This window comes from Microtus pennsylvanicus, chromosome 4 (assembly GCF_037038515.1).
Source record: "Microtus pennsylvanicus isolate mMicPen1 chromosome 4, mMicPen1.hap1, whole genome shotgun sequence".
Taxonomy (NCBI): Eukaryota; Metazoa; Chordata; class Mammalia; order Rodentia; family Cricetidae; genus Microtus; species Microtus pennsylvanicus.
Genome location: NC_134582.1, coordinates 106992062 through 107016523, shown reverse-complemented (window position 1 = coordinate 107016523; position 24462 = coordinate 106992062). Strand labels below are relative to the sequence as shown.

Below are 24462 nucleotides of genomic sequence, written 5' to 3'. Positions count from 1 at the left end.
TCCCAAAATGTAACTATTAAGCACCCTAATGACTATCCAGTAACCATTTTCACCAATATCTTAGGTGGACTTACACTCCATACAGGTTGATTTATTCAGCATCTTTACTTTTAAATGCCATGCTCCTACGTACACATCTTGCCTATATGCTTAGACTATTCTCATCATTTCTATGTAAAGTTTGCTACCATGAATATACATTATAGACGCTAATTTTGTTGGTTTCACAGATTTTGAATATTTTCTGCCAATGTATAATACGTATAATATAATTCCCTCTTGCCTTCTTCATGATTCAGATTAAGTGCTGTCTCTTGCATCTTCACCTGATTTCTTTGGCCTCACCCATCTCTTCACCCATTGACCTCATATTGCCATTCCAATATGAGCCTTTCATAATAGTGTCTTTATTTGTTAATTTTTTATGCGTGACAATATGGTTACTTTTGTCACTTCTGTCAGTTATAAGAGGCATTCAGTCCTGGAGAAATGCGTCATTCTGTATTCTCTGTGGCATAGACCCCTATTAATTTGGACTGTTAATTGTCTTTCTTTCTTTTTTCTCCTTCCTTCCTTCCTTCCTTCCTTCCTTCCTTCCTTCCTTCCTTCCTTCCTTCCTTCCTTCCTTTTTTTTGAGACAATATCTCATTATACAGCCTGGCCTAGAACTTGATATATAGACCAGGCTGGCTTCAAATTCCTAACAATCCTTCTGCTTCTGTCACCTGAGTTCTGGGATTACGGGTGTGCACCACTACACCTGGCAATTTGGGCTGTCTTAATGATACATTCAAATGTTGATTTCATATTTTATTGTGATTTTTCAGGGATTTAAGATCTATGCATTTATCTACAGCAATAAAATAGCATGGTGCTCCAATGGATAAAAACTGTGGTTATATCAGCTTTAGAATGTGTGCAAATTGAGGTTGATGACAAACTTCACGAGGTATTTAATGATAGCTTTTAAACTGACAATAAAAATAATGATATCATCAGGCTTTCCTGGTGAACTCATCTCAGAGCAGTGTAAGTCACCGGGAAAGCCTCTTGCTCCCTCCAAGAATCTTTCTAAAAGTCCCCTTTAGCTCATTGTTCCTTAAGCTGTAAATGAAGGGATTCAATACAGGGGCTACAACCATGAAAATTACTGATGCAGCTGAGTCTTTTTCAGTTGAATGGTTGGATGAAGGGCTCATATAGATTCCTGCGATGGCACCATAAAAAAGAATAACCAAGGCAAGGTGAGATCCACAAGTTGAGAATGCCTTGAGTTTTCCTTGAATGGAAGTAATTTTCATCACAGCCGAGACAATGCGACCGTAGGATGCTAAGATACACACTGATGGTACCACAAAGATCAGTCCCACCACAAACAGAACCATGAGTTGATTGAGACTGGTGTCAGAACAGGAGAGAGGGAGGAGAGAGTTGATGTCACAGAAGAAATGGTGGATTATGTTTTCAGAGCAGAAATGCAGTCGGGCCATCATGAGGGTATGCAAGAGAGGATTCAAAGTGGCAATGACCCAAGACAGAGCCACCAGGGAGGTGCAGAGGCGTGGGGTCATAATGATGGAATAGTGTAAAGGATGGCAGATGGCCACATAACGGTCATAGGCCATCACAGTGAGAAGGAAATTGTCCATGTTAGCAAACATCATACAGAAATACATTTGAGCCAGGCATCCAGGGTAGGAGATGGATTGAGACTGGGTTTGGATATTCAGTAGCATCTTGGGCACTGTAGCTGAAGGAAGGCAGAGGTCTACCAAGGACAAATTGGCAAGAAAAAAATACATGGGTGTGTGTAGATGATTGTTTGAGCCAATGGCTAGCAAGATGAGTAGGTTTCCAAATAGTCCTGTTAAATAGAGACACAGGAATAGTGCAAAGAGGAGCCCTGGATGCCCTGGCCAACTTGAGAAGCCCAAGAGGAGAAATTCAGAGATGCTGGTTTGGTTTTCCGTTTCCATTGGATGAACTTGTATGGAGAGCTGTAGAGAGAAATAAAGTTTTGTTTGGTAAAACACGTCTCCTCTTGGTATTTTTTCTGTAAATATCTACCTGGTCTTAGTCTCATTTACCAAATGATCTTTTAGGCCACCCTGTCTCTTCTCTGATGTTCTCTGCCAAACTTCAGTGAACCCCAACTGTGCCTCTCCATCTCGTCTGTTATCTTCATGCCTATCTTCTTTTGTTTTAAGCTCACATAATCAGAGAGCTCTATGCGGCCTTCATCTCTCTCTGTTCAGTAGGCAGAGATTCTTTTACTGCTCATTTTTCCACTAGTGTGTATTAATTGCATAAAGTAAGATGATTCATTATGACTTTCTGTTCATACCTTGTTTGCTTTTACTCACTGCATTACCCTGTCTTGCTTCTCTTCCCCTCTCCCTGCAATTATTAAATTGCGCCCTGTTGGTAGAGGTTTCTGTCCCTCCCGGTCCCATAATAAACACACAAAAACTATATTATTTGCAATATTGTTTGGCTAATAGTTTAAACGTATTTCTGGCTAACACTTATATCTTAAATTAACCCATTTCTATTATTTTATATAGTGCTCTTTTTATGTTTTACAACCATTTCTTCCCCTAAACTCCTTTTATATATTCAGGACTGTGTGTGGCTGCCCGACTATCTGCTGTGTTGAAATACATCACAAGTCTGACATGATTAATGGCTCTTTGTCCAACACTGATATTTGAATGAGATTCTCTTCCCAAGATATTTGTCCACCGCCATGAAAAACAGCCAGATACCTTTCATTTAGAATATATAAGATGAGGTTTAAAGCAGCCTATATCTTTAAAAGTCAAAGTAAAAATAAATTTATTTTCTCAATAAATGTGCAAAGCTAAGCCTCCAAAGACAATTTGCTTGAACCACAAACATAAAAAATTCAAAGAAGTCTAAAGGTTATGTAACACATGTGGCTGTACAGTAGGCATAGATAAAGCTAATGGTGAACATGGGTGTAAAGATATTCTTTAAATGTTTTATGATATCTTAGCTATAAGTTCATGTACACCAAGTATCTTCATAGTACTACTTCAGTTACTGCATTTCTTGGAGTTGTAGAAAATCACATGGTAATACCAGAGCTTTTCACCAAAGACAATTGTATTAAGGAGACATTTGTATAGCGGAGATGAAATACTATCAGAACAGATGACTTTGTAAGAGCAGGAAAAATGCTAGAAAGTGGGCTTGTTTAGTCAGTGTTGAAATCAGACTCCATCATCTCTGGGTACCAGTCACCTGTGGGCCCCATCGCCCATGGGCCTCAAACACCTGTGGCTGCATGTCCAATTAGACTCACTGTCTCTGGCCTGGATTGCTGAAATCAGATTCGGATCAGCCTTCCTTCCTGTAATCTTCCCGCTGTGAGTATCGCTTCCTTTCCTCCTGGAGAATTATCCTTCAAACTGAAACAAAGATTTGTCCATTATTTTCTAAAACTAGTCTGCTTTTTAAAATTAAATTTTTGGTTACTATATAAAGGATTTCTCTGTGACACTTCATACATATATCATTATACTTTGTTCTTATTCACCTCCTCATCTTGCTTTGCTCGGTTCCTCATCTCCCTTTCTTGCTGGTCTCACAAATAATGTCCCCTCTGCTTTCATGACATTACTTTTTCTTCTCCCCCTCCCTTTAAACACCCCTCTTCCCTCATAGTCCAATTTCTACTTGGGAGAAAAACTGCAGTGTTTACTTGTATTTCTGAGTCTGGCTTAATTTGTTTAACACGGTTATCACCAGCTCATCTATTTTCCTGTGAAATCATAATTTCACTTTTCAAGATCTTATCTAGGAAAATCCAAGAACTGAGAAACAGGATCAAATGAAAACAAACAAACTAACTAAAACTTCTGATATTTTTAGTTACATACTAAAGGTTAGTCAAGGCCTGAGCTAGTCTGAACTTGTCTTGTTTGTCTATGAAATGACATATTTTCTCTCTGACTTTTCAGATCCACTCACTTCCCCTGTTCACTTCACATGCTCATTTCCAACACTCACTTACCAGGTGCACATATGATTTCCTTCAGTGAACTAACCTGCAAGTCTTACTTGGAAGTAATGAAAAATACAAAATGTGAGACTTTGTCCTTTCTTCGAATGCACACAGTCAAGGAAGGGGCAGTTTTTAAGCAAAAAACAAATGGTGTAGTGAAAATGACAGTGACCAGAGGGCTTCCCCACATTAAAGCTCACCGCTTCTTTGAGCCCTGTGGGGGCTCCAATCTCGACAAAAATCCCCAAACTCCAGCAATAATGACTTCATCTCCTTTGTGGCTTTCCCAGTTGTAACTGTCGGGACAATACCATGGAAGATGACTCCCCAGGGAGACTCAGAGAAAACATCTAGAGATTGTTTGTATGCTTCCAAGAGGGTTGTAGCTTGTCTCCCTTCCCACTCCCAGGACACAAACAACATACATGACAACTGTTTGAGGAATTTCTTCCTTAGTAGGGTTGACCTAAATGTAGGTTCTATGTTCCTTGATTGAATATCTCCCTCCAGCCTACAAATGCCTGATCTTTCAGTGGTGCCTAACATTCAAGGACCCATTTTGTGACAAAGGAGACATGACAATGAGTGTGTCGCCGGGACTGATACATTTTATCATAGATCCTATTCCCCATCACTGGCAGTAATGTAACAGTAAAATGAGCCTTTAAAGGCTCAGTGAATAGGTTTTACTAAAGCTACTCAAGGGATTTGGAAATGTTCTGTTCCAGGATGCTGTATACACATGAGAAAGGGTTTGTGTAGCTTCTCCCTACTGCTGCTATTCCTATGATGCATAGCCCTAGGTGTCAACAAGTGACTTCCTGTCTAACAAATTTCTGCAAAATTATTATTATTATTATTATTTTTTTTGGTTTTTCGAGACAGGGTTTCTCTGTGGCTTTGGAGCCTGTCCTGGCACTAGCTCTTGTAGACCAGGCTGGCCACGAACTCACAGAGATCCACCTGCCTCTGCCTCCCGAGTGCTGGGATTAAAGGCGTGCGCCACCACCGCCCGGCCTAATTTCTGCAAAATTAAATGGCTTATTACTAATCATTTATATATTGTGCGATTAGGTATGTCAGAAATTTGAGCTATATCAAGCTGAGTAGTTCTTTTTTTTATTTTTGAATCACATATTTGCATGACTTAGGTACAGGGTCAGCTTGGGGTGACTGGCTCATGTCTGCTTGATATTGCCCCTCATCTTCTAGTAGAATAGCTTGGGCATCTTCATGTGATGAGAGGGAGGAGAGAGAGAGAGAGAGATCCCTGCAAAGAAGTTCCTCAGTTACCTAAATTTCTCCCAGTAGGCTTTGTCTTTAAAAGTTCTAACACCTCCCATTAGTATCATTAGCATCATAGCTAGTGGCTAAGCTTTTAGTGCACAGGTCATTGGGGAATATTTATTTAAACCTTGGGAATCAACATTGCATTTTAAAAAGATAAGATATCATGCAGCCCAGGCTGGCCCTGTACTCACTACACAACTGGGGATGACTTTGAATTCCTAATCCTCTTGTTTCTGCTTTTTGAGTAATGGAATTAAGGTTTTGTGCTCGCTTCCCTAGTTTATGCATTGCTTCATGCATGCTAGGCACATACTTTATCAACAGAGCAACATGCCCAGCAACAATGCATTCTTTATATAAACATACCATGTCTTATACATATACATAGTATACATATTATATATGCTCATGTATATGTGGAATGAATTGTAGCACTGATACAAGGAACAGGAAGGAGGAATTAGAAATATTATAGTTATATTATATAACTGTGAAGTAGTACTTTGAAAACATATTTAAATTACATGTAGATGAATAATGCAAACTTTAGGGCATCTGCCCAAAATTATGAAATATTTCAACCATAAAATTATTATTGTAATTCAGAAAAAGCATCATGATATATAAAATGTTCAATTAAAAATAGAAAGCAAAATGACAGTAGAAAACAAATATAATAACAAAGGACCAGGGCAGTGAAGATAAAACATTACCAAATATAGTGGATATTCACCCAATTGTGTTATCACTAATGATATACTAATGATATAAATAAACTCCAATAATATAAATATCCTACTGGAAATATAGATGATGTTATGGTTTTGGTCCCTTTAAGAGACAAGCCACACCCATTCCCCTCCCCATCCGCTGAGGCAGGCTGATCTTCAGCTTCTCGCCTGAGCTCACTCTCTTTTCCATCTTCCTCTCGGAGAGGCAGCTTTGCTTCTGCCTCTCTCTCCACTTCTCTGCTTCCCCCCTTCTCTGTTTCTCTGTCTCTTTCTCCTCTCCTCTTCTCTCTCTCTCTCTCTCTCTCTCTCTCTCTCTCTCTCTCTCTCTCTCTCTCCCTCCCTCCCTCTTTGTCCCCCCCTTCACCCTTCCTCCTCCATAACCCCCTGAATAAACATTAAACCTCACCCTGCATGTCGTGTCTATCCATGTTTCTGTCTTCTGCCGGCCTGCCATGTGTCTCCCTGCCTGGAACCAGCCATTGCCGGGGACCAGCAGCCGTCTCTGCCTGGGGCCCACTGCCTGCTGCCACATGGCCGCCACCACTGCTCTGGGACCAGCAGCTGTCTCTGCCTGGGACTGGCTGCTCCCAGGGCCCGCTGCCTGCCACCACATGGCCCGCTACCACCATTTGGGACCTACAGCATTTCTGCTGCCTACTGCCGCAAGGATCTTGGAGCATTTTTAAAAAAGAACAACAGATGATGCTCAGGTGTATCCAAAGCTTAGGCCCAACTATCTATTATCTGTAAATATCCCACAATGATTATGAATATATACATCGAAACATCTAGCTTTCATGACTATATTAATTTCAGAGAGAGGAGACATAGCATAAAAGTTTCCATTGATAATGAAGGATGTGGTCAAATGATACAAGGGTTAAATACCCAAGAACCCCTAACAATCCTTGGCATGCACACACCTAAAAGCAAAGTTTTATAATACACAAAACAAACATAGTTCAAACCGTAAGAAGTCAGTGAATCCACTATTATAATAAGATAATTCAGAGTCTCTTTATCACTGATGAATATCCATCCGTATAAAGGTCTTTTGGATGAGTAGAGCCAACAGAATATATGTAATTATGAAAGAGGATTTATTAGATTGATTCATAAGATTAGAGACTGGCAAGTCCCACAATGACTACCTGAAAGGGAGGGGTGAGAATAGGTAGAGACCCAGGGGGACTCATGACGCAATCCTAACTTGAAAAGGAAGATCTGGAAGTACCGTGGAGATTTGCTAGTGCAAGTCTGCATTCAGAGGCTGAAGATGCTGGAATCGGACATCCATGGAGTCTATGGCTGCAGGTCACAAAAGTAGCAGCTGAAGGGCCAAGTGTGCTTGAGTGTGACGTCTTCCCTTCTGTTTCTGTGATCCACCCAGGCCCCTAGCCTACTGGATAGAGCTGCCCACAGCAGAATGGCTCTTTACTGACTGACTACGTCAATCTTCTCTGAAAGCGTCCTCATAGTCACACCCTGAAGTTTACTTTACCCATTTTCTAAGTGTTTCTTGATATGGTCAAGATGACAAACAAGATTAATTACAATGTCGATGTCATGGAAGACAGCTCTAGAAGGCAGACTATTAGTTAGGACATAGCTGAATTCAACAACACTATCAATTAACTGTACCACACTGATTGCTATAGACTACTTTACTGAAGAATGTTGTGGGGGCCCAAAAAGGTGAGCCAGTTTCCACGTTGACCAAAGGTCAGAGAGTTGGAACTTACCTCTATTCCTCAAAGGTTATTGTGTTTCTACCTCAAACGAAGCTCCCACCTAGATTCACGACTGAGAGTTGTGTTCTCTCAAGGTTATTGTCAACAGGTGTGGCTAATAGCCAGACCTTGTATTTCAGAAATAGAGAAGTAGACACGTTTCTACGTCAAACAAAAGTCTAAGGATCCAACTAAGTTCCACTTCCCTTAAGGAGATAACAATGTCCTCCCAGGGAGCAGTTTACCTACAGGATGTTTTGGTCTACGGCGTGAGTGTGACTTGTTTTGTACTACCAACAGAATGTTTAACTATGGACACTATGGACGTAGACCACGACCTTCAATTGGTTGTTCATTTCCTTGTATCATGTTAATGCAGTTTTTTTTTTAAAAAATCTTACTCCTATCTTTTGTGGTCAGGTGTATTTTAAGCAATTGGAAATTAAACATGGGTGGATTTCAGTATTCACTGGAACTTCCTCCTGATACTATCCCATTTTTCTGTCTTATTATTTTCACATTTTTGTAGTCTTCACTATATTTCTAAATCCCTACTCCCCTATCCTGGCAAGAGGTGTTTTTGTTGAGGTTGGTCCCTGATAGACTGTGAGAGCATGCATTTTGTTCAAGTTCATAGGGTAAGCATGGAGATAATTCATATTCTCATCCATAAACATATCTTCATAAATTAAAGAAATAGAAGTAGTATAATGTGAACTCTGCCATCACAGGCAAACAAGTGTAGGCTAGAAGCTACTAAGAGAAAGATAACCGAAAGAGCCCCACATGGTAGCATATTAAACTGGAGCTGTAGTTACAGTTGTGAGAGCTGCTTGGTATGGATGCTGGGGACTGAATACTGTTACTCTCGAGGAGCAGCCAAAGCTCATAACTGCCGAGTGATCTCTCTAGCTCTCAACGGTGCTTCCCAATACACCCATGCTAAAGAAATGTGGAGAGTTGAAATATAATTGAGCTAAGTGAAGAGATAATTTCTCAAAGTTTCTGCATGAAAGCAGTGCATGCAGGGAAAATTATGGCATGGGATGCATCATTAGAAAAGATAAAAGACCTAGAATCAATAGTGCAAAGTTTTACTACAGGAGACTAGAAAATGAAGAACAACTGAAATCCAAAGTCGGTACAAAAAGTAAAACAAACAAAGATAACAAACAAACAAAATGAAACCACAGCAAAAATAATTTAGAGTAGAAATAAATGAAACTGAAAACAGAAAATAATTAATGGAGATCATCAACAAAACCTTTCTCAAATGCTTCTGAATAATGAAGATGAGATGCCTTCCTTTCATAAAAAAGAAATGGAGAGGCCAGTAGCAAAGCCTCCTGTTATGGTTTGAATGATTTTATCCAAAAAGATATTGTACCCATAAATGTAGCTTTGTTTGGAGACTAGATCTTTGCAGATGTAAGCAATTGGGTGCATATTTGATTTAAAAGGTCCTGTATTCAGTGTGATTGCTTTTTCAAGAGTATATGTTGTGCCCCAGAATCTGGATCTCTAAAACCCACCAAGAGATCAGATCCGATGCAAAAACAAAGTCTTTAATTTCTGAGTTTGAACCAGGGCCTCCTGTCCATTTGACATAGCGGGCAGCATAGGAGAGACCCCTGGCAACGGGAGAACAGACCATGTATTGGGGCTGGGCAAGGGGGAACCTGGAGGTCTGCAACTGCATACACTATTGACAGTCTCAGGATTGGTGTACTTCTGGACTAGCTGTACCTGTCCGAAGTCGACTGGTCAGCTGCAACTGTGGAAAGGTTGCTACATTTGGAGGCCGTCTGGGAGTCATTATTAGGGTTACTGCATTTGTCCCTTGTCAGTAAGGCACATCCAGAGCCCAGCAGCTAACTTCTGATTGGTTCCTTACCATATGGAGGATATTTTATAGTTGACCCTCAACAACTAGGGCAGAGTTGGGGCACCACACGTCCTGCTATATAAATCCGGCTGAGTCAGGAATGTACACCCTGCTGGGTTTTTCCTGCAGCCTGTCTGGCCAGGGTAGGAATCTGAGCAAGGGCTTGGGCTCTTCCTATAAAGACACAGAACTAGGTAGGTGGGCACAATGTCACATGAGAATAGAAAAATTAGAATGTTGTGCCTATCCTCCAATGAATACAAAAGACTACTGACAGCAGCAAAGGCCAAAAGAAAGGCCAGGAGCAAGGCAGGCATAGCAGCTCATAGCAGGAGGTAGAGACAGGAGGTTCAGTTCAATGTTTTAGTGAGTGCAGCTGCAATGGAGAAGGGAGTTGTCTGCTGGTAATCAAAGTGATGGGCTCACAGGAACTCACACGATTCCTGGCCTTTCTCCCACTTTCCCCACTTGTACTCCAATGTGCAGGGAGAAGGAGAAGGGAGGGGCAGTGGTCCTTATTCTATACCGTCATGCTGATCTCCTAGCCAATCACGGTTTGCTTGAGTCTCTGTGAGTTTAAGCAGCAAGGCTCCTAAGTCTGCTGTAGATCTCCTGGGAGAACATGTTCTAGAGGAAAGCGAAGCAAGACTGTTACAACAGAGGGAAAAGAAGGAAGAAGGCTCCAGCCTTTCCAATTCCTGACAAACATTGCAAGGAATGTCAGGTTTTGAAACTTGACAGACTCCAGTGAGAGCTGCTACTCTGGTTGCAAGCAGAAGGACTCTCTCCAATCTTTGAAGACACGATGCTCATAGGAGATCCGCTATGCTGTCCTGTGTAGCTCTTGGTGAGGAATGGATCACACAAAGGGACTGTGCAGATAGAGTAATGTTGGAACGCCGTCATTTAGTAATGGAGGGATTTGTATGAGCTTACTGTACTAAACAGTAGTGGATTTCTGAACTTGGGAAAGGGAGAATGATGTAGTAACTTGTAAAAACAGTATTTTATTAAATTTTTTTAAAGATTTCATATGTGTATTTTGAACATACTCACTCTTCCCGCAATTCCTCACCCTCTTTCCCTCCTTTCTCTTTTCACACAACATTGAGTTTCTTTTCATCATAAATTCCACTTTGTGTCTCCCATCTAGTCTTGGGAGTGGGGTCTTCCCTGCTATGGTCTGCCTACCAGGGCTTACACCATTAAAGAAAGTTGACCCTCTCATAGCAGTTCTCAAATGCTAATAACTCTTTAGCTGGAAGTAGGACTTGGTACACACTTTCCCTGGTCTACGCTGGGACTCTGTCTGCCTTGCGTTTGTGCAGGTCTTGTGCCACTTGTCACAACCATGTGAGTTCATGGGTACAACCGCCTTGTTGTGCCAGGAAAGTGCTATTTCCACGATGTTGTCTAACACCCCTGGCTCTTACACTTTTTTCACCCCATCTCACTCCAACTCCCTAAGAGAAAGGTGTGATTTGTGTGTTCTATGTATGCTTGAGCAGTCCACATTCTCTTTTAAAAATAGTTAAAGCTTTAATTTTATTATTTTACATGTATGGTGATTTACCTTCATGTATGTTTATGCATCCCATTTGTGCTGTGCCCACAGAGACCAGGGGAAGGCATTAGATTCTCTAGAACTAGAATTACAGAGAGTTGTGAACTGCTTTGTGGGTGCTGGGAATAGAACTCAGGTTCTCTGGAAAGGCGGCCCATGCTTTTAGTCATCGAGCCATCTCTGCAGTCCTACTCCATAGTCTCTTATTCTTTGCATGTTGACAGTTGAGAATCTCTGTGTTAACTGCCATCTACTGCAAGAATAAGCTTTTCTGATGACGGTTGAGAGATGCTTTGGTCTATTAGTATATCAATAAGTTAATAGGAGTTATTTTAATATTATGACCTTTTAGCAAGTAACAGTATTGCATTCTCTCCTAGGGTCCATGGCCAATACTTAGTCACAGATTCACGGTCCTTTTAACAATGCTAGGTATGGCTTCCAGTTTGTGGAACAGTTCTTAGATCCAAGCAGAAAGTGATTGGTTACTCCCATAACCATTGTGCTTCCATTACACAAATGACATATCTTCTCAGGTCAGTCATTGTAGTCTTCTCGGTTCACAGCTGGGTGAGACTGATGATTTGTTTTTTGCTTTTTTAGTGTTTATAGCATCTTCCAGCACTGTGGAAGTGAGGCAGTAAGGAGGAAGCTTCCAGGTGAGTACCAGCTTGATTTCTCCATATTCCATGATTCAACTACGTGATGTCTTCACCAAATAGGGTTTTACCATCAAGTTCTGAAGGGCAGCCAAGAATAGTGTTAATAGCGTGGAATACAGAAGGTATTAGAAGTAAAACTCCAACCCCAGGAAGTTAACTATACTTACAAAAACAGGCAGTAGATAATCTCACACAGCAAAACCCGAAGAAGAAGGGAAACACACACACACACACACACACACACACACACACACACGCACACCAGCAACAAAATATCAGGAATTAACAATCATTGCAGAATCTAAGAGACCATAGATACCAGCCCAGAATACTATACCTAGTAAAACTGTAAAGCTCCAATAGATGAAGAAAACAAAGACAAATTAAGAAGTAGGTTTAGTGTTTTGATTATTATGTAGCAAGAAGATTTTTTTCTCATCTAATCTATTTGATGCCCTGTAAACTTGTACCTTTCTGGGCATTTCTTTCCTTAGGTCGGAAAATTTTTCTTCTATGATTTCATTAAATATATTCTCTCCTTAAAACCTGCCCCCAAACCCTAGACTGTACCCCCTACTCTGGACTCACACTACAACCCACAGATCCTGGAGTCTTATAGGAGGCAATGGTGGAACAAGGGACTCTAGGCAAGACACTACCCACTGCCCACTAAGCCCCTTTAAGCATGACCAACAACCCCAGATTGCACACACACACACATACACATGCGTACACACATATACACACACACACACCCCACTCCATATCCTGGCCTACAACTTCAGGAGACTTCTACTTTAGCAGAGGTCAGGTCAGATCTAGGAACTTCAGACTTCTGTTTCACCAGAGGCCAGGCCTGATCTAGAGATCCCAGACTACATCCCTTCTCCCGTTATCCATATGCTGGTCTACAACTCCAGAAGAAGACTTTATCAATAGAGACCAGCCTGGATCTAAATTCCAGAGGGGACACACTACTGGACCGGAAGATTCATTAGTCCTAAGAACCTTTGAATATTTAGGTCAGAAGATCAGAGAAGAAAGAGAAACCAAAGAGCCAACTACCCATCCAACAAAGACAAATGCAAGAATCAATGCCTAGACCTATAATCATTCCAAATCCAGATGCCCAAATGCCAGTATAAAAACACAATCAGTAACAGAAAGGGCAGTGTGGCACCACCAGAGTTCAGCTATCCTACAACAGCAAGACCTAAACAATCCAACACAGCTGAAGCACAAGAAAATGACCTTAAAATGACTTTATAAAGTTGATAGAGTTCCTTAAAGAGGATATGAAAAATTCCTTAAAGAAATTGAGGAAAAGACAAACAAAAATTTGAAGAAATCAATAAATTCCTAAAAGAAAGCCAAGAAAAATCAGTTGAAGAAAACTGTTCAAGTCCTGGAAATAGAAATAGAAGCAATAAAGAAAACACAAATGAAGGGAATCCTGGTAATGAAAAATCTGGGTTAGTGAACAGAAACTACAGATGCAAGCATCACCAACAGAATACAAGGGATGGAAGAGAGTATCTCGGGAGTTGAAGACCTGGTAGAGGAAATTGATTCATCAAAGAAACTGCTAAATCAATCTTTGGAGCCAGAAGATGGCTCATTTGTTAAGAGCATTGGCTGCTCTCCTAGAGGACCCAGGTTCAAGTCTCAGCACCCACATGGTATCTCACAACTGTCTGTAATTCCAGTTCTGGAGGATCTGGCATCTTCACACAGACATACATGCAGCAAAACACTATGCACACAAAAATAAGCAAATCTTTAAAAAAAATCTTCTGCAGGGGAAACTGTGAAGAAGAAAGCAGATTTGTTTTTTTCTGGTTTTCTGGTTAATCCTTAGACTGCAAAATACAGCTAGAGTGTGTGATAAGTACTGGGTTGAGATAGAAGAAACAGATTTGTGGGTAGAAGGCAAGATGGAGGAAGTGTCCAGCATACAGCAATGCAATGCTCCCATGTGGCAATGTAAAGATACAGCTAAGGAATCCTCAAACTAAGTGGCTCTTAGTTACTCATTACGAGTAACAGATGACAACACAGAGTCAAGAATATGTTCGAACTGAAAAATACAGAAGTTACCAGAGAGACCATTTCAGAGGATGAAGACATGGATTGAAAATGGGCACCACCCACAACCAATCTTCAGCCATCATACAGCTGGGCAGTTTTGAGAAAGAAGATTAATATACCTCATAAGTGTAAAGGAGGCACAAGGACAGGGAAGGACAGGTTTCTCTGGTATTGTGTACCTATGCTGCGTGTAGGATGATGTCAGTTCCTCCAGGACACACATGCAGAGCATAGACTCTCAGAGGTAAAATCTCTGGCCAGGTTGTGGTAGCAACCTTTAAGCCTAGCACTCAGGGGTCAGAGTAGGTGAAATCTCTGTGAGTTTGAAAGCATCCCAGAGAGCATAGACTCTCAGAAATAAAATCTCTGGCCAGGTTGTGGTGGTTACTTTAAATTCTAGCCCTCAGGGGTCAGAGCAAGTGGAATATCTGGGTTTGAAACTGTCCTGGTCTATATATCAAGTTCCAGGATAGTCAGAGCTACACAGGGAGACCCTGTTTTAAAAACAAAGAAACAAACAAATAATCCCCCCACAACAACAACAAAAACAAAGAAGGAAATAAAAACTCTGTGTTGTGCTGACGTAATCAGACAATGTAGTTGACAGTAGTCTTGTTATGGAAAAGCTTTATCCCAGAGGTGAAAAAAAAAATCAGTGGAGGTGAGAGGCTTGGAATTTAAAGTCCTATAAATATCAGATGCCTCACTGAAAGTATCAGTGTTACATTTTTTAGACAAAACACAGTGCCATTGCTTCAGACTTGGTAATATCTATGATTTGCATTCACCGAGGGTCTTACAATATACCTCCATGAATAAAAAGAAACTGTTGTATGAAATTCATGTATCATAAAACCAATATATTTTCAATGACACAAGTTGTTATGGATGTAAAGAAAAGTCAAATAAATTGTCTTTAAAATAAATCAGTCTTTCGTACTGTACACTAAAAACAATCAGAAGTCATTAGACGTTATCAGTACAGAGACAAAATTACTACAGAGCTCAGCACTTCACTAATTGATTTTAGATGATACAAAAAAATCTTGGTTCCATCATTTCATTTACATAATAGCAAATCTTCAAACTTGCTGTTGTCAAAGTAAGAAACATTCAAGAAAATGTTTATGAGCACACTGAGTTTTCCAGATAATTTAATTGTGTTTATTTTTGCTTTATTTTTATAAATACGTTTAAGTATACACTACTATATTTATATACATAAAATGTTTAAATACCTTAAAATCATTGGTTAATTAAAATGTTTTTGGGTTTGTATTAAATTTTGTGAAAACATTCATTCATACACAGACACACAAACACATATATTAACATATTGTTTTAAGACATTACACAGTTAATTGATGGCAATTAAAATAGTAAAAAGTTTAATTTAAAAATTATAGCATTTCACCCTAAATTTTGCTTCAAGATTTGCCCACTGGATTGCATGTTTTAAAAGACAGGGTCTAACTCTTACTATGTATCCCTGATGGGCTTGATACTCGAAAGACAAAACCTCGCTTTAAACTTAATGATTCTCCTGACTCAGACTCTCCGGTTCTGGGGTTACAAGCATATGCCATTACACACAGTAGATGGCACTAGTGAAAAAAAAAGTACGTGACTATACAGAAATTATATGTACTTATAATTTACTCCATATGGCAGTCCACTAAGATACAACTAATTTATGTTATCTTATCCTACTTACATTTTCTCTATAAGGTCTAACTCCATGGTAACAAGACTTATCTTTGACCTGATCTCTTATTATCTACCTATCATCTATCGCTTATCATTTATTCATCTATCAACCCAATTGAGTTCCTCATACAGTGCTTGCTACACAGATGAATTATGGGTTTAAGTGAAAACTAGGATTTAGATTCACAGAGCTTAAGTGTTTGGGACTGCAAGCCTTGCATGAACTCTTTCTTGAATCTGTGCCTCTCCCGATTATTCTCCTTAGCGCACTTTTGACTTCCTTGTTCCTCAGAGTGTAAATCAGGGGGTTCAACAAAGGAGTTACCAGAGTATAGAAAAGTGCAATGCTTTTATTCACTTCCTGTGAGTAACTGGAGGGAGGCTGGAGGTACATGGAGATGAGGGTGCCGAAGAAGATAATCACTACCAGAAGGTGAGAGCCACAGGTTCCAAAGGCCTTCCGCCTCCCCTGGGCTGACTTTATCTTTAGAACGGCATGAGTAATGTGGCCATAGGACACTAATATAAGCGAGAGCGGTACCACCAAGAAGAAGACACTGACAGCGAAGAGTTCCGCCTCGTTAATGAAGGTGTTCGTGCAGGCCAGTTTCAGCATCACCGGAACTTCACAGAAGAAATGGTCCAGTCGGTTTCTGCCACAGAGGGGCAGAGTCATGGTCAATGCTGTCTGTACCATAGAATTGCCAAACCCTGTGAGCCAGGCAGTTATAACGAGCTGTAAGCAAAGCTGTGGGTGCATGATCACCATGTAGTGGAGTGGGCGGCAGACAGCGGCATAGCGATCGTAAGCCATCACCGATAAGAGTACACATTCCACTCCCCCAAGTCCCAGGGCAATAAAGAGTTGTGTCACACAGCCCCCGTAAGTGATGGTCTTGTCCTTCCCCTTGAAGTTGAACAGTGTCTGAGGGACGGTGCAAGTAGTCAAGCAAAGATCCATGAAGGAGAGATTAGAAAGGAAGAAATACATGGGGGTGTGGAGGTGAGGGTCGACAAGGGACAGCAGAATGATGGTGCTGTTGCCTAGGAAGCTCAAGAAATAGATGAGCAGGATGACGGCGAAGAGAGCTGTTTCCAGCTGAGGCCTGTTGGAGAAGCCCAGGAGAATGAAGCCAGAAAAGAGGCTGCCATTAGCTCTGTCCATTGCAGCCCACCTGTGGGAAACAAGAGCAACGCTTAGCTGGAGTGCTGTTTCAATTTCTTCTCCTAAGTAAATGCAACTGAACTGGGAAACTGGTCCCAGTTTTGCTGGAAAGCAGCTACTGTGTTGCAGTTTTCCACTGCGTCAGCATTTCCAGCATTTCCTATGTGTTTTCTTGAGAGCCCTGTCGCTGTTACGTTCCTTGAGGACATGAGCGTATTAAGCTTTAAACAGGCTTCAAGAGAAAAGACTCAACTCTTTCTCTGGGTGGAGTCACCTAATAAATGGCAGGGGGTTGAATCCAAATCTGCAGTATGGTGTCATAACTGCCGAGGACCCTGTGTTTTTGTTATTGGATAAACTTTAAAGCGATTTGAGTGTCTCGAAATTAAATCAAATTTTCCTCAGTAAGATGCAAATTTGCTCTTGTCTTGATCCTTCTATCTTGGGTATTATAAAATAAAACATTTTAGAATGGTTTTCCTAGTTCTTTTCTTCTCAGATAAAACATTTATTTTCTGAAAATACATAGAAAAGGAAATGTAGCATTGACAACCAGTAGTGGAACACTGAATTTTAATATATATGCAACCAGGATATGGATAGGCCTGGAATCTAGAAGCATTCTAGTGATTGGAGGGCCACTATTGTAAATGGTTTTTTTTTTTTTTTTTGATTTCAGGGTACCAGCCTTGATTCCTCATCATCAGTAGCACCCAGCAAAGAACTGGAGATGTTTGCCCAGTGTTTGTTCTTTTCTTTTCTCTCACTTTATCATTAAAAAAAACCTTCTCAGTGCTAACAGAGAAATTTTTTCCAACTTTTGACTCTGAATTTTCAAAAACATCAACTCATAAAAGAATCCACCTTCCTATTTAAATAACTGGTCCTGAAGTCTCTAATGCATTTCTTTCTCTCATGACTTCCCATGATTCAAATTTGGTACTGCATATTACAAGGACCCCAGTATGCTGAACCATGTTCTGCAACTGAGCTACATTTCCAGCCCCGACAGCAGCAAGGTCTGGGCAACTGACAGAAGAGGGGGATGAATTAGAACAAAATATAATGGCAGATACGTATGAAAGTGCCATAGAGAAATCAATTACTTTGCATACTAACTTAAAAAGTTAAAAAATGTCTTCAATATTATACAGCAGGAAAATAAAAATAAATTGGTCTGTGAAAATTTCTTGAGCATATAAAAATAAAAACTGAAAATAAAATAGAATAAAACAATAACAGAAGCTTAAAAATGGCCATAACTAGCTGGACATGGTAGTTCACACATGCAATGTCAGAGTAGAAGGATGAGTTTTTCAAAACCATCTCCTGTTACATGGAAAATTCAAGACTAGTTGGGGCTAGATGAGACCATGTGTTTAAAAATGGCGGTAGATTATTAGTAACTAATTTTGTATTGCTGAAAGTGTTAGCTGTCCTGGAGGAAAGCCTTGAACAATAGCTATGCAACAGTTGCCTGTACAATGGTTGCTTTATTTCCCATACAAGGGAAATGTTCATGCTCCAACATGTTTGTGTTTGGAAAGATGTGGTTCCCTTTCTGCTTCTTCCCATCCTTTGGAGGCAAATGTCGATAAGTAGTCATGCACAGTCTTGCTTTTTTATTGCTGTCTTGTGTGCAATCTTGCCAGACCCTGCTAATCCTTTATAATCATCATTTGTCTATACACAAGGTTTCTTGCTGGCTGAGGAGAAACCTTACCTTCTGTCTCTTGTGCCTTTCTTGTTGGACTCTTGGGTGCCAGATTCGTTACATTCTTTTCAGTGATTACTTTAGTGGCAGTAACTGTCATGACAAAAAGGAAGACAATTTGGAATAAATTCTAAAATCCAACAAAATGGGAGCAAAGTACTTGCATTCTAAGCATAAATCTGCAATTAATATGTTTTGAGATTTTTAAAGTTCGATTTTCCACTCCCCTTTCCCAGCTGTTTCTCTTTCCAAACAGAAGAGCTAATATTGTTGCCTTTCGTCCTGGGCTGAAACCCAGGCAGGCTCAATAGCTAGCGAGCCCTATTCCGTCTAAGAGCTCATCAGCGAAAGCATGCTTTCCAGTGACGATAGAGCTTACCATGTCTTTCTCTTTTAGATTAGCAGGGCTTGTTTCAAGAATTCCAAACATAGTGTCAACTTAAGAATCATTTTTTATCCATTTCTGTTAGCACTTACCTTTGATTCTTCTTCCAAAGGTTATCAGTGTTCCATAGAAGATAATCTGAAGCAAGAAAACCATATATTTTTTTCTAAAACATAAGTAATTCATTGTAATCACAAGGCAGAATCAAATCAGCAGAGATTATTTCAAGATGTTTCCATTTAGTCACATTAGTTCTCCAGCCCTGGCCATGATGAATACAAGAGCTCAACACAACAGGAATTATTGTTTCACAGTTCTGAAGGTGATAAAAATCCAGAATCCAGGTATGAGCAGAAGTGGGATCTCTCCCGAACCTCTACAAACCTGAATCCTTTCTTGTGTCGTTTTGTCCTTCTCGTGGTTTGCTGGCACTCCTTGGAGTTCTGTGGGTTGTATGTGTGGAGCTTCAATCTCTGTCTTCACGTCAAATGGCATTTTCTGTTTTTCTTCTAAGCCTAGTGGCCATGGATTGAGGCTCACTAAATTAACTATAATGCTATGTTAACTTGTTTATATATGCAAAGGCAGGCACCAGAGTTTAGGATTTCTGTTGTTTTTTGGGGGAGGGAGTGAAATATGAAAATATCTTAATTATATATGTCAAATTATAATGCTTTCTTACTATAAATTCATTTCCACTGAGTAGTATAAGACCAAAGATGAGCGTATTAGTTCTAGCCTATTTCAAATTCATAAATGAGATGCATTGACCATGATGGCTGTTGACACTATGATTTAGATAGTATTTATTTCTTCTGCCTCACACACAGTGGAAGTCACTTGCCAGGAATACCCAGATAAAGCTCTTCATTACACATCCTTTGCTACAACCAAAAGATTGAAAACAATACAGATTGTACATTTTAAGACCTGCAAAATTTTAGACCTGTATTTAATTTGAATGGGATAGAAAATATTTAAATCCTTTTCCTTCTGGCATGCAAGGTTACTCATCTAACTTTGAATTCAGGATTCTACTTTGGTCTAGAATTTATTCTATTAGTAAACTTATATACAGATATTACTTCTTTAGGTAACACCCAGTATTCGTTGGGGTCTAAATCAGAAGTTAAATGAACACCCTTAGCTGGCTTGGGGAGCAACTGAGCTGGTGTTGGATCAAAAATATGGAATCCTCTGAAGATGAGTAACAAAGATTGCAGAGAGTCAGCTGCCTCCTGGAAGAAGCGAGGAGGTCTTTGAACCCCGAAGACTGGTGTTGGTGGGAACATTAATATTAGGCAAATTGAAATCACATCTTCAAACACAGCACATTCTGTGATTATCAGTGTGTAAGTTTGGTTGAGGAACTGCAGGGCAGGGTTATGTGATGGGTAGGTAAAATAGAATTCTTAGAATAAATATAAATTTCACATGAAAGTATGCTTTAAATATGTTGTCCTATGGATGGTCTTTAAAAATGGATAATGACCCAAATGCTCTGCAAGCCTTTGAATTTGATGGCAGTTTCTTCAAAAGCTACTGTTGATAAAACCTGGGTTTTCCCAGGAAGCTTTTCTTCCCATGAATTTTAGAGTCCTACAACGAAACAGAAGTTGAACCGGAATTCTGTGGCATCTGCCCATGTGTAAAAGGGCAAATATTGTATCAGAGAAATCTTTTTATGAGCTACCAAGTCCCCGGATTTGCTTTGGGGACTGAGATGCTGGAGGATGTGCTTATTTCCAGTGGCCCCAAGAGTGCCTTGCCCCGTGTAGCTCATTAGCCCCTGTTCAGGTAGCCAGAGTTTGACGCCTCCAGGGAGCAGTGGAAGTGGAAGGCTCCGGAGAGGTCAAATGGATGGTTTGTCTATTGTCTCTGCTCCATCTCCATCTGACATGTAGTAGAGGTGCTAGCCTTTCAGGGGTCAGACTTTAAATTCTTCACCTTTCAGAAACACTTTTTTTTTCCTACCTAAAGAAAAAGAGGTCCTCAAGTATAACATTCTGGGCCTTTCCCCCTATGACTCTGTGCTTGTCCTATTGGTCCAGTACATTTTTTGATGATGCTATTAACTGCATTACCTTCCAGGGTTTCTGAGACCTTGTCAGTCAGTCATACGTGGTCTACTCTATCTCATCAACCCTATGTCCATAGCCTAAAATATGCAAGTGTCTTCCATCAGAAAAATATCAAGAGGGGAGTGGATGTGATAGAGCATGTGTTGGAGGCCTTAAGTTCAAGCTGCAGGATTAAAAAATAGACAAGGAGAAAAGAAGAATCCCACCATTTTCCTTTTTTGTTTTTTTAAATGACAGTTTCTCACTATATAGTGACTGTCTGACTTTGAACTCATGGGAATTCTCCTGCCTCACCCTCTCAGCAGCACTGTAATTAAAGGTCTGAGCCACCGTGTCCAGCTCCTTTCAATCAGTTTTAATTCTTTTCATCCATTAACTTGGAACAATATATTCATGTTCTTCTCCTCCTGACAAAAATCCCACGTGTCATGATTTCTTTGCTTATTACTCTGGTGACGGCACTTTCAGTCACGTGGTCCAGACGCTTGGTGTAATCTGATGTCGGTGCTTTCCCATCTTTCAAGAAGTCACATTCGTTATTAACAACCTGCTTTTCTCTGTTATTCCTTGGGCTCAGAATTACATGCTTTTTTTGCTAGGCACGAACCTGTGAATTTTTATTTTTATTTGTTTAGTGTGCTTTTGGTGCTGGGGATTGAGCCCAGACTTCTTGCATGTTAGTGAAACTCTCTCCTATGAAGCATATCACAACACTTTAACTTTCTCTTGTAGTGCGAATAATAAAAACCCAGAGACAGGTATTAGGATTCGAGCTGAAGATCAGAAAAGCAAAGCAGCCGGCTTTGCTTTTACCTCCACCTCAGACCAATATGGGCAATCCTGTCTCCACGAATCCTCATACTGGGACCAAGCTGAGACCGAGCTGAGACCTACCTCCTCCTGTTTTATATTCCTCTCTAGGGCTGGGATTAAAGGCATGCACCACCACCTCCCGACCTCTGTGGCTAACTAGTGTGGCTACTGGGATTACAGGTGTGTGCCATCACTGCCCAGCCTCTGCGGCTGACTAGTGTGGCTGCTTTGCATTCTGATCTTCAAGCAAACTTTTTTTTATTAAAACACAAATACTATACTACTATATACCACAGCACTTTAATTTTTTTCTACCTGGAATGGTCTCACTAGTTGCCCAGGCTGACCTTGAACTCTTGGTTCACCTGCCTCAGTCTCCTGAGTAGCTGAGATTACAGATGGACGGCACAATGCCTGGCTGAATTCTGTGTGTTTGCAGGGTTGGGGCAGAAGTCGACATCCAGCGTCTTCTTCACTTGTTCTCCACTGTAGTTTTTGGAGACAGGTTTTTTTTTGTTTTGTTTTGTTTTTGTTTTTTTTTTGTTTTTTGAGACAGGGTTTCTCTGTGGCTTTGGAGCCTGTCCTGGAACTAGCTCTGTAGACCAGGCTGGTCTCGAACTCACAGAGATCCGCCTCCCTCTGCCTCCCGAGTGCTGGGAGACAGGTTCTTGTTGAGTCTAGAGTTACTAATTTAGCAAAGTTGCTTGGCTAGCAGTCCCGATGATTCCTCCAGTCTCTCCCTGGTTCTGAAATTGCTGGCACTGTTGTGTAGATGCTGGGGATCCAAACTCAGGTCCTTATGCTTCCATAGCAAGCACTTTATTGACTATCTTCTCAGCCCTGAAATTTTACTTTTAATTGACAATTATTTATTTCTATAGTGTGTGCATATTATGCAGGCATCACACAATAATATAACTAACATGTATCACATGTTAATCTTAATCACAGTGATGAGATCAACTGAAATGTCTTTCTCTAGCAGTCTTGAAATACATACTACATTAATATTAGCTATCATCAACCCCTCTCCGCAATAGAACATCAAGACTTATTCCCTCTAATTGGGACTTTGAATTAACTGGCTAACATCCTCACGCTACATTGCTGCTCTATCTGCTTTTGGCCAGTCTTTGGCAACAACTCCGCCCTATTTTCTATTTCTGTGAAGACAGCATTTCCAGACTCCACACGTGATCTTACAGTACTCACCCTTCTGTTTCTGACTCATTTAGCTTTATGATTTTCAGTTCCATCCATGTTATTTCAAATGATAAAATTTCATTTTTTAATATCTGGAAAACAATTGTATACCAATCCTGGTGGCACAGGTCTTGGGGCCTACCATTTTTCAGGTGAAGGAAGGGGGATCAATTGTTCCAGTGCAGGGTAAGCTAGATAAGATTAGGATTCATAGACAAACATAGACGAACAGGTAACCCCCAAGCAACAGAAAAGAATTCAATTGTGTATATTGAACACTTTATTCATTTATCTGCTGATGACACATTAAGTTGAAGAATCTTCTTACTGTTTAAGAATGACAATTTCCACCTCTGCTTAAACGGAATTGCAAGATCATCACTGAGGGGCTGGAGAGATGGCTCAGTGGTTAAGAGTGCTGACTGCTCTTCCAAGGGAGCTGTGTCCAATTCCCGGCACCCACATGACAGCTCACAACTGTCTGTAACTCTAAGATCTGACACCCTCACACAGGCACACATGCAGGCAAAACACCACTGCACATTAAATAAAAATAAGGAAGTTATGTGGGAAAAAAAGGTCATCACTGATTTCAGGATGAAGACTTTTAACAATGTCTCTTGACTTGTTCTCTTGACTTGAGAACCTCTGGACAGGAAAACTGAAAAAGAGACAGGCGACAGACAGGGTCTGCCAAGCAGCTATCTTATATTGAAGCCTGAGGCTTGGAGTATCCTGCTCACTTAGCTGGATCCCTTCGATCACAATGAATGCAACAACCATTGTCTCTCTCTTTACGGCTCTGTGAAGAAGCCCATTCTGTAGTCCCCACCTATGGTGCTCCCGACTTTAGAATTCAGTTAAAGCCCTTCGTGTTCCATGAAGCTCCTTTTCATCTAGGTTGGTCAACCATGCCTCAACATGTCCCTCAAAGGAGTCAAACCAGCAACCGCTAAAGAACTAAATAATGAACTAAAATAAGCCATATAAATATTCAACTCCTGCCTGGCATTCCAGGGAGGCCTGAGGTACACAGTGAGATGCTGCCTAAAAACAACATAGACAAACAGCCAACAACCCTAACTAAGAACTAAGCAGGAGATGAGGCTCCATGTGACTGTGCTTACTTAGTGCACAGCAGCTTTGGGTTCAATCCCCAGCACTGCAACAGACAAAACAAAACACCCAAAGAAAGAGAAAGAAGAATTAATAATGATAAATGACAGAATAAATTGGAGAAAAGGAGTTTTGGATTAATTCTTGTTCAAGCTATTATTCTGTTTTGGCTTTAAATGTTTAAAAAAAATAGATCTATTCATTTGTGTGTATGCAAGCCATGGCACATGTGGAGGCCAGAAGGCAAACTGTAGAAGTCAACTCTCTTTCTTCAGCATGTAGGTCATGGGGAGCAAACTCA

At 40.5% G+C, this 24462-nt stretch overlaps 2 protein-coding genes across 2 annotated transcripts; both read right to left on the bottom strand.

Moving 5' to 3' along the window:
- Positions 1-1034: 1034 nt before the first annotated feature.
- On the bottom strand, positions 1035-2012 carry LOC142848296 (putative olfactory receptor 1F12P). Its single transcript, XM_075970110.1, has one exon. It carries the CDS (start codon positions 1974-1976, stop codon positions 1035-1037), a length of 942 nt encoding a protein of 313 aa, XP_075826225.1. The 5' UTR covers positions 1977-2012.
- A 13823-nt stretch (positions 2013-15835) lies between these two features.
- On the bottom strand, positions 15836-16849 carry LOC142849068 (olfactory receptor 2B8-like). Its single transcript, XM_075971182.1, has one exon. The coding sequence runs from the start codon at positions 16847-16849 to the stop codon at positions 15836-15838; it is 1014 nt and encodes a 337-aa protein (XP_075827297.1).
- Between the last annotated feature and the right edge of the window lie 7613 nt (positions 16850-24462).

Bases quoted from the DNA above. Each gene is read 5' to 3' on its own strand.
- LOC142849068 (XM_075971182.1), bottom strand. From the start codon at position 16,849: ATGGACAGAGCTAATGGCAGCCTCTTTTCTGGCTTCATTCTCCTGGGC.
- LOC142848296 (XM_075970110.1), bottom strand. From the start codon at position 1,976: ATGGAAACGGAAAACCAAACCAGCATCTCTGAATTTCTCCTCTTGGGC.